This window comes from Panulirus ornatus, chromosome 4 (genome assembly GCF_036320965.1).
Source record: "Panulirus ornatus isolate Po-2019 chromosome 4, ASM3632096v1, whole genome shotgun sequence".
Lineage (NCBI taxonomy): Eukaryota > Metazoa > Arthropoda > Malacostraca > Decapoda > Palinuridae > Panulirus > Panulirus ornatus.
In genome coordinates, this window is record NC_092227.1 from 74,158,340 (window position 1) to 74,175,146 (window position 16,807).

Genomic DNA, 16,807 nt, shown 5'->3' on the forward strand with positions numbered 1-16,807 from the left:
TGTTGTGTTTTATTTACCTTTCAGTAGAAGGTAGTCACTTTTTTCTATAATAGTAGGTGTGCAGTTTTGCAAAAATTAATTGCATTGAGAAGGAAATATTAACTGGCAGTGCTTTTATTTACATGACTGTTTAATTGGATTGTCACCAAAACTGCACAAATATGGGGATTATGTACAAATAGAAATGAGATGTTTGAGGACAATATGTGGTGTGAGGTGGTTTGATCGAGTAAGTAATGAAAGGGGAAGAGAGATGTGTGGTAATGAAAAGAGTGTGGTTGAGATAGCAGAAGAGGGTGTATTGAAATGGTTTGCTCACATATATATATATATATATATATATATATATATATATATATATATATATATATATATATATATATAAGATGTTCTGGAAGGAGGTAAATAAAGTGCGTAAGACAAGGGAGCAAATGGGAACTTCAGTGAAGGGCGCAAATGGGGAGGTGATAACAAGTAGTGGTGATGTGAGGAGATGGAGTGAGTATTTTGAAGGTTTGTTGAATGTGTTTGATGATAGAGTGGCAGATATAGGGTGTTTTGGTCAAGGTGGTGTGCAAAGTGAGAGGGTTAGGGAAAATGAGTTGGTAAACAGAGAAGAGGTAGTAAAAGCTTTGCGGAAGATGTTTGGATGGTATTGCAGTGGAATTTATTAAAAAAAGGGGGGGACTGTATTGTTGACTGGTTGGTAAGGTTATTTAATGTATGTATGACTCATGGTGAGGTGCCTGAGGATTGGCGGAATGCGTGCATAGTGCCATTGTACAAAGGCAAAGGGGATAAGAGTGAGTGCTCAAATTACAGAGGTATAAGTTTGTTGAGTATTCCTGGCAAATTATATGGGAGGGTATTGATTGAGAGGGTGAAGGCATGTACAGAGCATCAGATTGGGGAAGAGCAGTGTGGTTTCAGAAGTGGTAGAGGATGTGTGGATCAGGTGTTTGCTTTGAAGAATGTATGTGAGAAATACTTAGAAAAGCAAATGGATTTGTATGTAGCATTTATGGATCTGGAGAAGGCATATGTTAGAGTTGATAGAGATGCTCTGTGGAAGGTATTAAGAATATATGGTGTGGGAGGCAAGTTGTTAGAGGCAGTGAAAAGTTTTTATCGAGGATGTAAGGCATGTGTACGTGTAGGAAGAGAGGAAAGTGATTGGTTCTCAGTGAATGTAGGTTTGCGGCAGGGGTGTGTGATGTCTCCATGGTTGTTTAATTTGTTTATGGATGAGGTTGTTAGGGAGGTGAATGCAAGAGTTTTGGAAAGAGGGGCAAGTATGAAGTCTGTTGGGGATGAGAGAGCTTGGGAAGTGAGTCAGTTGTTGTTCGCTGATGATACAGCGCTGGTGGCTGATTCATGTGAGAAACTGCAGAAGCTGGTGACTGAGTTTGGTAAAGTGTGTGAAAGAAGAAAGTTAAGAGTAAATGTGAATAAGAGCAAGGTTATTAGGTACAGTAGGGTTGAGGGTCAATTCAATTGGGAGGTGAGTTTGAATGGAGAAAAACTGGAGGAAGTGAAGTGTTTTAGATATCTGGGAGCGGATGGAACCATGGAAGCGGAAGTGGATCATAGGGTGGGGGAGGGGGCGAAAATTCTGGGAGCCTTGAAGAATGTGTGGAAGTCGAGAACATTATCTCGGAAAGCAAAAATGGGTATGTTTGAAGGAATAGTGGTTCCAACAATGTTGTATGGTTGCGAGGCGTGGACTATGGATAGAGTTGTGCGCAGGAGGATGGATGTGCTGGAAATGAGATGTTTGAGGACAATGTGTGGTGTGAGGTGGTTTGATCGAGTAAGTAACGTAAGGGTAAGAGAGATGTGTGGAAATAAAAAGAGCGTGGTTGAGAGAGCAGAAGAGGGTGTTTTGAAATGGTTTGGTCACATGGAGAGAATGGGTGAGGAAAGATTGACCAAGAGGATATATGTGTCGGAGGTGGAGGGAACGAGGAGAAGAGGGAGACCAAATTGGAGGTGGAAAGATGGAGTGAAAAAGATTTTGTGTGATCGGGGCCTGAACATGCAGGAGGGTGAAAGGAGGGCAAAGAATAGAGTGAATTGGAGCGATGTGGTATACTGGGGTTGATGTGCTGTCAGTGGATTGAATCAAGGCATGTGTATGGGGGTGGGTTGGGCCATTTCTTTCGTCTGTTTCCTTGCGCTACCTCGCAAACGCGGGAGACAGCGACAAAGCAAAAAAAAAAAAAATATATATATATATAGAGAGAGAGAGAGAGAGGATGTTTTGGTCAATGTTGTGTGCAAAGTGAGAGGGTCAGGGAGAATGATTTGGTAAACAGAGAAGAGGTAGTGAATGCTTTGTGGAAGATGAAAGCTGGCAAGGTAGCGGGTTTAGATGGTATTGCAGTGGAATTTATTGAAAAAGGGTGTTATTGTGTTGTTGACTGGTTGGTGAGGATACTCAATGTATGTATGGTTCATGATGAAGTGCCTGAGGATTGGCGGAATGCATGGATAGTGCCATTGTACAAAGGCAAAGATACGTTTGTTGAGTATTCCTTGGAAATTATTTGGGAGGGTATTGATTGAGAGGGTGAAGGCATATACAGAGCATCAGATTGGGGAAGCATAGTGTGGTTCCAGAAGTGGTGGAGGATGTGTAGATCTGGTGTTTGCTTTGAAGAATGTATGTGAGAAATACTTAGAAAAATGAATGGATTTGTGTGGCATTTATGGATCTGGAGAAGGCATATGATAGAGTTGATAGAGATGCTCTGTGGAAGATATTAAGAGTATATGGTGTGGGAGGTAAGTTGCTAGAAGCAAAGTTTTTATCGAGGATGTAAGGCATGTGTACGAGTAGGAAGAGAGGATAGTCATTGGTTCCCAGTGAATGTTGGTTTGCGGCAGGAGTGTGTGATGTCTCCATGGCTGTTTAATTTGTTTATGGATGGGGTTATTAGGGACGTGAAAGCAAGAGTTTTAGAGAGGGGAAAGTAAGCAGTCTGCTGTTGATGAGAGGGCTTGGGAAGTGAGTCAGTTGTTATTTGCTGATAATACAGCGCTGTTGGCTGATTCGGGTGAGATACTGCAGAAGCTGGTGAGAGTTTGGTAAAGTGAGTGAAAGAAGAAAACTGAGAGTAAATGTGAATAAGATCAAGATAATTAGGTTCAGTAGGGTTGAGGGACAAGTCAATTGGGAGGTAAGATTGAATGCAGAAAAATTGGAGGAAGTGAAGTGTTATAGATATCTGGGAGTGGATTTAGCAGCATAAATGAAAGCATAAATGAGTCACAGGGTGGGGGAGGGGATGAAGGTTCTGGGAGTGTTGAAGAAAGTGTGGAAGGCGAGAATGTTATCTTGGAGAGCGAAAATGGGTATGTTTGAAGGAATAATGGTTCCAACAATGTTATATGGTTGTGAGGTGTGGGCTATTGATAGGGTTGTGCGGAGGAGGGTGGATGTGTTGGAAATAAGATGTTTGAGGACAATATGTGGTGTGAGGAGGTTTGATTAAGTAATGAAAGGGTAAGAGACAGGTGTGGTAATAAAAAGAGCGTGGTTGAGAGAGCAGAAGAGGGTGTATTGAAATGGTTTGGTCATATGGAGAGAATGAGTGAGGAAAGATTGACAAAGAGGATATATGTGTCAGGGGTTGAGGGAATGAAAAGTGGGAGACCAAACTGGAGATGGAAGATGGAGTGAACAAGATTTTGAGTGATTGGGACCTGAACATGCAGGATGGTGAAAGGCGTGCAAGGAATAGAGTGAACTGGAACGATGTGGTATACCTGGGTTGACGTGCTGTCAATGGATTGAACCAGGGCATGTGAAGCTTCGGTGCATTACACATGAAAGCTAGAGACTGAGTGTGGACAAATGTGGCCTCTGTTGTCTTTTCCTAGCACTACCTTGCACACGAGGGGAGGTGGGGTGCCATTTCATGGGTGGTGGGATGGCGACAGGAATGGATGAAGGCAGCAAGTATGAATATGTACATGTGTTTATATGTATGTGTCTGTGTATGTATATGTTGAAATGTATAAGTAATTGTATGTGCATGTGTGGTCATGTATGTATATACATGTGTATGTGGGTTGGTTGGGCCATTCTTTCATCTGTTTCCTTGTGCTACCTCGCTGATCCGGGAGAGAGCGACTAAGTATAATAAAGAAATAAAATAGATATATATATTCCTGGGGATAGGGAAGAAAGAATACTTCCCTCTTATTCCCTGCGTGTTGTAGAAGGCGACTAAAAGGGGAGGGAGTGAGGGTGCTGGAAATCCTCCCCTCCCGTTTTAATTTTCCAAAAGAAGGAAAAGAGAAGGGGGCCAAGTAAGGATATACCCTGTAAGGCCCAGTTCTTCATTCTTAGCGCTTCCTTGCTGGAGCGGGAAATGGCCAATATATAAACAAAGAATATATTTTATTTATTTATTATTTTGCTTTGTTGCTGTCTCCCGCATTAACGAGGTAGCGCAAGGAAACAGACGAAAGAATGGCCCAACCCACCCACATTCACATGTATATACATACACATCCACACACGCAAATATAAATACCTATACATCTCAACGTATACATATATATACACGCACAGACATATACATATATACACATGTACATCATAGTCTGCCTTTATTCATTCCCATCGCCACCCCACTTTTCCTTAAATTCATCAGGAGTAAACTCAGTTAAAGAACGACCAAAAAAAAAGTTAGGGATTCAGAGATTTTTAAGGATGCTGTGAAGATGTATAAGAAAATGAATGACAAATTCAAAAGGGCTTTCACCAGTGAAAGGGAATGGGAGTAGGTCTTGGAAAGCATTAAAATATCCAGAAAAGACAAACAAAATACTAAATTTCATGACCCACATAAGGCTCATGGCCCTGATGAGATTTATCCATATATGTTAAAGATGTACGGAAATACACTTGACAAATCACTTAAATCTTTATATAAGATGCTGCTGGAGACAGGTAGAGCACCAGAATGGAAGAAAGCAAGCTTCACACCCATCTTTAAGAAAGAGGTAGGTAGGATACCCTGACTTACAGACCAGTCCATAAAGTAGTGGAAAAGATAATCCAAAAGTAAATAGTGACCACTTGTAAAGTAGCAACTACCTAAGAGAAAAGCAGCAGGGTTTCAGGGAAAGATCATGTGTTATGAATGTCATATTTTTCTCTGAGATAATGTGCTCTGTAGTTTTCTGTAGTTGGAATGCCAGAAAGTATTTGACATTTTAACTCATAGGAGGCTGCTAGAGAAGCTGGATTTTCAAGCAAGAAGAAGAGGAAAACTGTGATAGATAAGTGATCTCGATGTATTGGAAAGGAAAAAAGGACACATGCCAGAGGAGCATTCTCAAAGTGGTTAATGACACCAGTGACATGCCCAATGTATTGGAAAAGAAAAAAGGACACATTCCAGAGGAGCATTCTCAATGTGGTTAATGACACCAGTGGCATGCCCAAGTTCTACTCTAGGACCAATGCTCTTCATGATATTTAAGAATGACTTGTCCGAGAGACTAATTCCTTACCTTAATATGTTTGTGGATGATGCCAAAGTTATGAGGAAGGTAGAAAGAAAGGAGTATCATATCTACCTCTAAGAGAACATAGAAAAGTTCCAAAGTTGATCTGATACTGATCCCCAATAGATGCTGAGAAATTCTTTTTTAAGTTTTCATTTACTAATTTTGATTTGTTTTTATAAAATTTCTTTGTAATATGATATAATTTCATGATATGATAGACTATCATTTAATTTAATCCTTTGGTAGCATTTAGTGGACACAAATGAATAACTGATTTCTTCTTGTATCCAGCCTACCATTTCTTTCTCATTAATTCTATTATTCTCTTGAGCAGTGTTGCGCTCAGAACAGCTTACTGGGGATGAACAATGTAGTTTCATGAAGGGTTGATGATGTGTGGACCAGGACTTTAATGAGAAGAATATGTATGGGAAATCTTGGAGTAATAAAAACTTGCATTTTACATATGTAGATGGAAAAAGCTTGATATGGTTGACAGATATGCCTTATGGAAGATGTTGTGTATATATGAGGTAATGGTAAAGTTGTTAAATGCAGTAGATGATTTTACCAAGAGAAGAGGGCATGTATGTGAGTAGGAAGGGATAAGGGCATGTTCCCATCGAAGATGAGTCTGCATCAAGGACATGTTCTGTTGCCATTGCCATATGATTATGGTTAGGGCAATGGGGGAGGTAAAGGAGAAAATCTTGAGGCTAAGGGCTGGTCTGCAATACGCAGGAGGTTTGGTGGAGGGGGGATAGAAGGCAAATGAGTTGTTATTTTGGGGTGACAAATCTGTGATGATACCTGAGGGAATTCCCAGCAAATGGTGACAAAGAAATTTTGGTTGTGTGTAAAAGAAATTGAAAGTTAATATAAAAAAATAGATAAAGAAATGTAGTCAGGGAATAGACAAGACAGTTAGGGATTAAGCTTAAAGGGATAGGGCCTGGAAGGAATAGAGTATTCTCAGTACCTGGAAGTGGACGTGGCTGTTAAGGCTGAAATGAGTCACAGTGAATAAGGGGAGAAAGGTCCTTGGTATTCTAAGGAAAGTTGAAGGAAAAGTTATTATCTGTGAGGATAAGGAAAAGATGGTGTATTTCAAGATATAGTTTGGATGGATTTATATGGATGATAGTTATGGGCCTTGAAAGCAAATAATAGGAAGGAGGTGGACATGGTTCTGAGTAAATTTTCACCAAAGCAGGTCACCATGAGTGATGGATAGGGTTCAGGGCAGTTGCTAGCTGGCTTAGGTTGTGGCATTGCTGGATGAAGCAGCTGTGATCTCTTGCTTTTTCACTTTGTTGGATTTAATGACAAATTGGCGGTAAGGCAACTTTTGAATCATAATTTCTACTATTCATGCACTGAGAGTAAATTTGGACACTAAATAAGATTACCAATTACTTATTTGGTTGTATATTTCCTAATCAATCTGGATGCCAAAGATAAAACTATGCTATTACATGTATTACTACTAATAATGATGGCATTAATCGTAAATATAATGCAGCAAGTTATGTGCTACAAAAAATATTTATTTAAATTGCAGGATTAAGCATTCATATGACTTAAATCATATGGAAGATTTTAATTCATTTGTTATCTTTGTTGGATGGATACTGCAAATACTGAGGCTAGGTATGTGGCAGGGTTGGGTGATGTCACCATGGCTGTTTAATGTGTATACGGATTGTGTGATGAGGGAGATGAATGTAAGACTGTTGGAGAGAGGGGCGAGTATACAGTTTGCAGGGTATCAGGGTGCCTTGGAAGTGAGTCAGTTGTTTACAGAAGTTAGTGACTGAGTTTGGAAGTGTGAGAAAGCTGGAAGTTAGAGTAAATGTGTATAAAAGCAAGTTTGTTAGGTTTAGCAGGAGGGAGAGACAGGCTAGTTGGGGTGTTAATTTGAAAGGAGAAAATCTGAAGGAAAATGGATGTTTTAATTGCCAGGGAGTGGACATAGCAGCAAATGGGATCATGGAAGTGGAAGTGAGTCACAGGAAGGGTGAAGGGACAGAAGTCCTGAAAGCATTCAGAAATGTGTGGAAAGAAAGCCATTATTTGGAATGGCAAAAATGGGTATGTTTGAAGGTATAATAAGTAGGCCCAACAATATTATATGGATGCAGGGCATGGGCTATAGATGAGGATGTGCAGAGGAGGGTGGATGTATTGGAAATGAAATGTTTGAGGACAGTGAGTGGTGTGACGTGATTTGATCGAGTAAGTAATAAAAGTGTATGAGAGTATGTGGTAATAAAGAGTGTAAGAATGCTGTTGAGAGAAATGACGAGGATGTGCTAAAATGGTTTAGACGTATTGAAAGAATGAGAGGAGAGGTTAACAAAAAGGGTATGACAGAAATGGAGGGGACAAGGAGAAGGGGGACAACAAATTGGAGATGGAAGGATGAAGTGAAAATGATTTTGAGTGATTGGAACCTTAACATGCAGGAGGGTGGAAGGCATGCATGAGACAGAGCGAACTGGAGTGGTTTGGTATACAGGGATCGATGTGCTGTCAGTTGATATACTTACATTTCTCTCTTGTGTCTCCCCTGATGATGTGATTATTACACGAAAGTGCACTTGGGAACTTATCGTGTTTAATAGGAATATCTTGATCACGCGCAAACTTGTGATCCTTTCCAACATATATATATATATATATATATATATATATATATATATATATATATATATATATATATATATATATCTTTCTTTCATACTATTCGCCATTTCCCGCATTAGCGAGGTAGCGTTAAGAACAAAGGACTGGGTCTTTGAGGGAATATCCTCACCTGGCCCCCCTTCTCTGTTCCTTCTTTTGGAAAATTGAAAAAAAAACGAGAGGGGAGGATTTCCAGCCACCCGCTCCCTCCCCTGTTAGTCGCCTTCTACGACACGCAGGGAATACGTGGGAAGTATTCTTTCTCCCCTATCCCCAGGGATATATATATATATATATATATATATATATATATATATATATATATATATATATATATATATATATATATATATATTGCATTGGGGCACTGTATTATATTTGATCATGGTTACGTGAAGCTGTTGCTTGTAAAGAAGTGGACCGTTCCCGCCTGGCTCTGTGTGTAGTATAAAGTCTTGAGGCTCCATCTAATGATTACCTTCTTAACCAGTGCGTGTTAAATCCAGTGCTAAATAAACGGGTGGCTCATTTCACATACAGATAAACGCAACCACTTCATTTACATAAATTTGTTTAAATCAATAAAATAGAAAATGCTTTTCACTAAGAATAATAGAAACACAGACAAGGCAATAAACTTTGGAAAACAGGAGGAATTAAGCAAAAAATAGATGAACAAGAAATGACAAAAACGTTACTTGTCTCTACTTACGGAAGGGGATAGCTATACAAATAAGGCATCATGTGGCTTCGACTGCTTTATAATTATTCATAGTCTTTGATAATCATTAGTATGACAATATTCAATACGGATCCGAATCCAGTGTGTGGTTTTGACGTAGGTTCGTTACCATAATCTCAATGTTCGATACGGATTCGTATCTAATATGTGTGGAACTTCGAACTTAATCAATTTTTTTTTACTTGTTATCATCTCAGGACCAAGAATGAATCGACAGACAAATAAAACACGTTAATTCAATGAGCATCAATGATCTCCTAGATAAAGAGCACTAGAAATTTCCTCTGACAAGGAGCAAGTGAGTTCATTATCCAAATGAAGCAGTGATCCAAGGGTAGTCGGCCACACGGCAGGCTGCTCGGGGTCCAGTAGCCGAGTAACTGTGCAGAGGTTTGGTTGATCAGAAAACTGTTCGTTTCTCACTGTAAGTGCTGAAGGCTGGAAGAGGGGATCACTTTCTTGGACACGTAGACAAGAGTGAAGAACGTTATGTGGTAGCGAGAGAGGCAAACAAGAAGCCACCAATAGATTGTAATTGTTGTCCCCAACAGTAATAAGGGAAGATGGCTACAGATGTCCACACGAAAGTAAGTGTGATTCTAGAAAGTAATTGTTTCCTTTAACCACTGTCTTATATCTATAAGAAATGAGGCCAGTGTAGTCTGCTAGAGTGATAAGCCAGTTTCTAGAAGGGGTTTTACATGAAGTTGTTGCTCCAATTTGGTCGAGTATCAATTGTTAAAGAGTTAGAATCGGAAAATTATTGGAACTACCCAAACAGTTGTTAGGACCTCGCTGTAATTGCATTATTGGAAGCTAAAATAAACGGAAAGAAGGAATGATTTATGGCTTTCTCCAGATTTGTATACTGTATTATGTTCTGAATTAAGTATCCTTTTGCTTAATAATGTGTTCATCTCTGTGCTTGTATGGTATAAGCTATTTTCTTTATTCTTTAAGACGAATTGTAGTCGTTTGCTGGGATGGATGATAGGCTTGGGCTAACGTAGGTCGTGCACTGTATTGTCCCCTTTGTACCTTTTCCTTACTATTTACCCATTTTATATTTTTTCCCAAATTTTGGGAGGATCAAATCGGATACATCCTCTGCAGTTTCAAAAGTGTGGAGAATTGATCCAAAAAGGTGCAAGATCAGTGGATAAGCCATTTATTTTGAAAAACAAAAAATCGAGGCTTGCGGGAGAGTTGTGGTTAAAGTTCGACGTAGACACAGGCATAAGCTGACGATTTTTCTTGCTTAATGCTCTCGACAGATCGTGAATTTGCAGGAAAAGTTTTACGGTGTTTTAGTTCACTTGTCCCAGTGGATTCTTGGAAGTACCCATTGGGTTGGTCAGGTCAAGAACCAGAAGAATTAGGTCGGCCGTAAAATAAACTAAAAGCTGTTTACGGGTAAAAAGTCCTCGGGAATTGCCTCGTAATCACAGATTCATCATCACTGCTACCTTCCCTGTCACTCCGTACACTATTTTTATTGCATTTTGTGCATCCGAATGCACAACACAGTGTTCCACGACTTTCCATATGATGTATGCTGGAAATGCGTCTGTAACACTTGGCGCGATTTTGGTCTTTCCAATATGGCGACGATTTTCTTGTTAAAACAACAGGTTGCTCGATTGGGTCTCTTTTCGAGAGCAGTGGTTGCGCCTTTCCTATACATCCTAACAAAAGTGGTGATACTTTTGAGTTCGTTGATAAATGGGGGGGGGGGTTAGTACAATTATTTCTAAAGAGATATCCGGCAAAACCGAACTTAAGAATTCCCAGCAGCAAAGTTCAGTGGCCATGATGGACAGTAAATGAAAAGAACAATCATTTGCCTATGCCTATGCCGGACGTGAGCCACGGCATTTGAGAAGAGCGACATTTCCCCCTTACAAACGTTATTCTACGATTTATATAATTTGGTTAACGAAAACAAGGTAGTGATAAGCGACTAAATAGGTACGTAAGAAATACGCTTTTATGTAGGTTGGTTCGGGCATTAGGCCTATTGTTTGCTTGTCGAAATTTTCAGTGTCTTCATTTGTTCAAAGTATTTTTAAGACCATACAAACTCACTGGATATATGGCCATTGTTACACCCAACCCGTATATGTCTTTAGAAGTACGTCTTTGGAATTGCGTTTATTGTTCCGGAAGCATTTGCGAAGTAAAAAAAATTAAGGCTCTGCTCGTTCTACTTTAGCTATATTGTTTAGTGATATCTTTTCATACTCTTATGAGAAATAAGGACGTTTCTTGTTTGCCTTGTTTCACTCGTTTATTTTATATATAAATCGAAGTCTGGCAGGAACATTCTATTTTAGTTTTTACTTTATTTGGTAAATTCGTATTTATATTACATATGGTTTTGGTGATTTGCAACGTTTGAGTTGCGTTTCGCTTCAGTCATGCTGCTTTCAGCCTCGAAAATGCATCGTGTTCCATAAATCATTTATTTGTCGCCCATTATTGCCTTGTGGGATCGCTTCTGCGTAGTTACAGCAACAATATGGGAAAAACTGTGCCTTTCGCCAAGTTCCTTTTGTGTCAGAAATTTGCCGTCGAAGACTTTTTAAGCCGGCAAGGCAGCAGGTTTGGATGGTATTGCAGTGGAATTTATTAAGAAAGGGGGTGACTGTATTGTTGACTGGTTGGTAAGGTTATTTAATGTATGTATGACTCATGGTGAGGTGCCTGAGGATTGGCGGAATGCGTGCATAGTGCCATTGTACAAAGGCAAAGGGGATAAGAGTGAGTGCTCAAATTACAGAGGTATAAGTTTGTTGAGTATTCCTGGTAAATTATATGGGAGGGTATTGATTGAGAGGGTGAAGGCATGTACAGAGCATCAGATTGGGGAAGAGCAGTGCGGTTTCAGAAGTGGTAGAGGATGTGTGGATCAGGTGTTTGCTTTGAAGAATGTATGTGAGAAATACTTAGAAAAGCAAATGGATTTGTATGTAGCATTTATGGATCTGGAGAAGGCATATGATAGAGTTGATAGAGATGCTCTGTGGAAGGTATTAAGAATATATGGTGTGGGAGGCAAGTTGTTAGAAGCAGTGAAAAGTTTTTATCGAGGATGTAAGGCATGTGTACGTGTAGGAAGAGAGGAAAGTGATTGGTTCTCAGTGAATGTAGGTTTGCGGCAGGGGTGTGTGATGTCTCCATGGTTGTTTAATTTGTTTATGGATGGGGTTGTAAAGGAGGTAAATGCAAGAGTCCTGGAAAGAGGGGCAAGTATGAAGTCTGTTGGGGATGAGAGAGCTTGGGAAGTGAGTCAATTGTTGTTCGCTGATGATACAGCGCTGGTGGCTGATTCATGTGAGAAACTGCAGAAGCTGGTGACTGAGTTTGGTAAAGTGTGTGGAAGAAGAAAGTTGAGAGTAAATGTGAATAAGAGCAAGGTTATTAGGTACAGTAGGGGTGAGGGTCAAGTCAATTGGGAGGTGAGTTTGAATGGAGAAAAACTGGAGGAAGTGAAGTGTTTTAGATATCTGGGAGTGGATCTGTCAGCGGATGGAACCATGGAAGCGGAAGTGGATCATAGGGTGGGGGAGGGGGCGAAAATTTTGGGAGCCTTGAAAAATGTGTGGAAGTCGAGAACATTATCTCGGAAAGCAAAAATGGGTATGTTTGAGGGTATAGTGGTTCCAACAATGCTGTATGGTTGCGAGGCGTGGGCTATGGATAGAGATGTGCGCAGGAGGATGGATGTGCTGGAAATGAGATGTTTGAGGACAATGTGTGGTGTGAGGTGGTTTGATCGAGTAAGTAACGTAAGGGTAAGAGAGATGTGTGGAAATAAAAAGAGCGTGGTTGAGAGAGCAGAAGAGGGTGTTTTGAAATGGTTTGGGCACATGGAGAGAATGAGTGAGGAGAGATTGACCAAGAGGATATATGTGTCGGAGGTGGAGGGAACGAGGAGAAGAGGGAGACCAAATTGGAGGTGGAAAGATGGAGTGAAAAAGATTTTGTGTGAACGGGGCCTGAACATGCAGGAGGGTGAAAGGAGGGCAAGAAATAGAGTGAATTGGAGTCATGTGGTATACAGGGGTTGACGTGCTGTCAGTGGATTGAAGCAAGGCATGTGAAGCGTCTGGGGTAAACCATGGAAAGCTGTGTAGGTATGTATATTTGCGTGTGTGGACGTGTGTATGTACATGTGTATGGGGGGGGGGGGGGTTGGGCCATTTCTTTCGTCTGTTTCCTTGCGCTACCTCGCAAACGCGGGAGACAGCGACAAAGTATAAAAAAAAAAAAAAAAAAAAAAAAAAAAAAACATTGGTATCAGTATTCAGGTATTATTACATATTGTTTCAGATGATAATTTCAGAATTAATTTCCTATGGTTAGGGAATTTAGTACATGGCAGGTAGTAAAGTAACGTAGGTAATATATGTAATTTTTTTTCAACGATTTCGCTTTAATAAAAGGCAGAAACTGTACCGTAAAGGATGTACATGTTCGATGTCCGTTCATTTCAAATGATTTAAATGGAAATTTTTTTTTATCGCAAATCGGGCAACTTTTCCTCATGCAGGCCAGCCATTACAGAATTGAGCTAGGTTGGTTGCTAATTTGTGTCATACATGACCCCAACCTTTTTCCAGATTCTCTTGGATCGAGATTATTAAACCCTTTGATAGTTTTAGTAAAAAGTATCATATCCTTTTCGTAGCCTTCCCACTTAACAAATCTGCTTCTTTTTAAGTCTTATATTTTATTTTATTTCTTTTATTTCTGATGATCACTGGCCTCCTTCGTTCACGCATTTTATGGAGGCAGTGAGCGACCTCTCGAGATATCCTCTGGCGTCAGGATGACGCCCATGTCCGATACTCGCTTGATTACTTTGTTTTTGATCACATGTTTCTTCCTGGTCATCCTCCAAACCAAATTTGCAAGGGGTGATCTCTTCTTTGATATTGTTCCATCTCGTCGCATTCATGTTTATTCAACAACGCGTCTCTGCACCACAGTGTTGTTCCTTGTGGTTCCAAAGGTTTTCATCAAGTTCGGCATTGCACAGGACAGCGTTACGGACACAGCTGCACGTATCACCGTCGTAATTTTTCGGATGCTCGAGGTCCAGTTGGTGGTTGGGGAGAGTTAAAGAGAATAATTGCTGTGTTTAGCGTTTCTGGATAAGTGATGTAAGAGGGTCCGGAGATTATTTTTTTTTTTTTTGTCTTGTCTGTCCTTTCCTCCACCGTTCCAGGTGTCCCCTTAGTATGATGAATGGGGAGGAAAACCAGACTGGGAGAGCACATATTGATTTGGGAACACTAAAGTTGCTTAAGTTTTCTTCAGGTGCAGGGAGTCCATGTGCCTTGGGTTTACATCATATATTAGGGGAAAAAGATTTGATTACTGACGTCTATTTTTTTTTGATTGTTCAGAAACCGAGAAGTTTGGGGGACTGAGCCTGGAGCGGCTGGAGCCTAGGAAGAGCGTTTTATATATATATATATATATATATATATATATATATATATATATATATATATATATATATATATATATATGCATGCATTAAAGTGTGCTGGTAAGGTAACTCAGAATGAAGCAGAACTGCTTTAATCTCTGTCGTTCCGAACAGAGGCCTTCTTCAGAGAGAATGATACAGAACCAACACCATTTACGTGCCACCACAGGGTCAGCCTCCCGTCCCGTCCGGTCAGGAATGCGTCCTCTTGATCGGTCACCTCCGGGCGATGGTTCCGCCCCCTCCGCTGCTCTGACGACCCGCGCCAGAATTAAGGATGCGTACTGGTGATGTGCGAGGCTTCAGTTGTTCGTCCTCTTGTCCCGTCCTTTGTGCAATATTTCGACGTTTTTGAGTTTCTTTACCACCACATGTCTGCACACATGTCGCGAATCCAGTTAACATGTCAATTGGTGGCAGGAGAGTAGAAATAGAAGTGCGATTGCCAGGAAGAACTAGTCCCAGCTAAGTGTACGCCCAAGTAGTTAATGAGCCAAGTAAATGTTTACTGAAAGTGCTCCAGTTTTCTCAAAGGGAGGCGTGTATAAGTTTGTCCAGCAAAATACAGTTGTTGAGTGGTGCCAGCGAGACTGTGCTACCTAGATATTTAGTGAGAAGGTTGGAAAACTAGGGGAAAGGTGTAGAGGGAAAGACTGAAAGGAAAGGAAACACAGTTATATGTTGCTAGTGAGTGGAACAAGGGAGGAAGGACGAACTTGGTGATGAACTTGCCCGACAAACAACTGTCGGACATATGATATACTCAAGCTCTCGCTGTAGGTTTAAAGTTTGATACAGGAGTGAACGGAAGAAGTTGCATACAATGTGGGAACAAGAATTATGGATGGAAAGAAAAGGATGTGGATGAAGCTTTTAAACGAGGTCGTCATTGCGTGTTTTCAAGCGTTATCTGATGGAGAGAAAAAAAAATGCCTTACTTGGGAGGTACAGCGAAGAATCATAAAAGTTAGGTGAATGTGATGACTTAGTGGTTACTCAAGCTGATAAAGGTGAGAGAGTAATAATAATGAACAAAAGTGACTTCAGGAAAATGTCGTGAGTTGCTAGATGTAACAGCTCTCGATAAGAAACGCTTGGGGGTGTTCGCAGTCTGAGGCAACCAGGTTCAAGATCAAGGCCAGAGGAATCTTAAAGAAGACCGAAAGAGGAAAGAAATCATTTTGGACTCTTGGAAGAAGCGCCCAGACAGACCTCCAAGGCTGCGGGGCCTTCCAAAAGTACATCAGCCGGGGATACCAATGAGACCTGTCACCTCTAGTATAGGTAGCGCTTCGCACAAATGGGCCAGATGCTTTAGCAAGGCCGCTGTCAGACACTCTTAGGACAGTTAGTCGTGCTTACTTGAGAAACACCTCTGATTATGATAGAAGGATTGAGGTGTTCGAATTTCAGTTGGACGGTCGGGGAGGCAGGGAAGAGAATCATAGAAAATGTGAGCGTGACCTGCTCGTGCGAAAGGCAGACTATGTGAAACAAATAACATTGTCCGTAAAATTCGGAGCCTTCGTGTATAAAGCGACACAGGGGGCAAGTTACCTCCTGATGGTGGTATCAGAAGGAACGAGATTGGAGAACGAGTTAAGGAGGATGACCAATAATGACGACGATGGGGGTATTTATTTGCTTTGGAAATTGAAGAGGGAGGAAAATTTACCCTACATAGATATGGTCATTCATAGGATAAACATTAACGAGAAATTCTCAGTTTATCGGCAACTGACAGGCAGATGACGTGTTTCTCGTGTCGGCTTACAGTGAAAGAACAGCATCTGGTGAAGTGGTCGGGTTCTTTTTGAAAAATACTGAAGTGAGGAGCGTAGCGACATAACTGAAGCCTTTTAAGATATCGGAGTTTTCGTTGGGATGAGTTAACAAAGGAAGGCACAAGGGACAGCGAGTAGGCATATGAATGACAGTAAGGTGGATGGTGATTTTATGATTGTTCCGCATTCACGTAGTAAGACTCAGTATATGGACGGGTTCCTACAGAAGGCAGGTATGGGTATGATGTGTGCGTCAGGCACGAATGTTAAAGGGCTTCGTGAACAAGAAACGCGAAGGCGCAGTTGGTAATGGAAGAGTGCAGTATACAAGATTCCTTGCAATACCTACTCGGTTGTTTATTATGGCGAAACTTTACGTGGGTTGGTTAGGATGAAAAACGAACACAAAAATGACATTTGAGGACACCGAGAATCAGACTCGTTATTAGTCTATATCTGCGAACATTGACACGTTGAAATATAGCACAAACGATGGGACAAGAAGTTGGATTCGTGAACCTGGCGCGGGTCTCCGAGTCATTGGTGGGTAGAGTAAAAGGGGTGGAGCCATCGCCC

The 16,807-nt window shown here is 40.8% G+C and overlaps 1 protein-coding gene across 1 annotated transcript in view; it reads left to right on the forward strand.

Annotated features, from left to right (window-relative positions):
* The first annotated feature begins 9,296 nt into the window (after window positions 1–9,296).
* Window positions 9,297–16,807, forward strand: part of LOC139745674 (uncharacterized) — a 365,941-nt gene continuing 358,430 nt past the window's right edge. Inside the window, exon 1 of the mRNA XM_071656117.1 lies at window positions 9,297–9,537. Coding sequence (XP_071512218.1) covers window positions 9,514–9,537 — 24 coding nt within the window. The 5' untranslated portion in view covers window positions 9,297–9,513. The remainder of the gene's footprint in view (window positions 9,538–16,807) is intronic.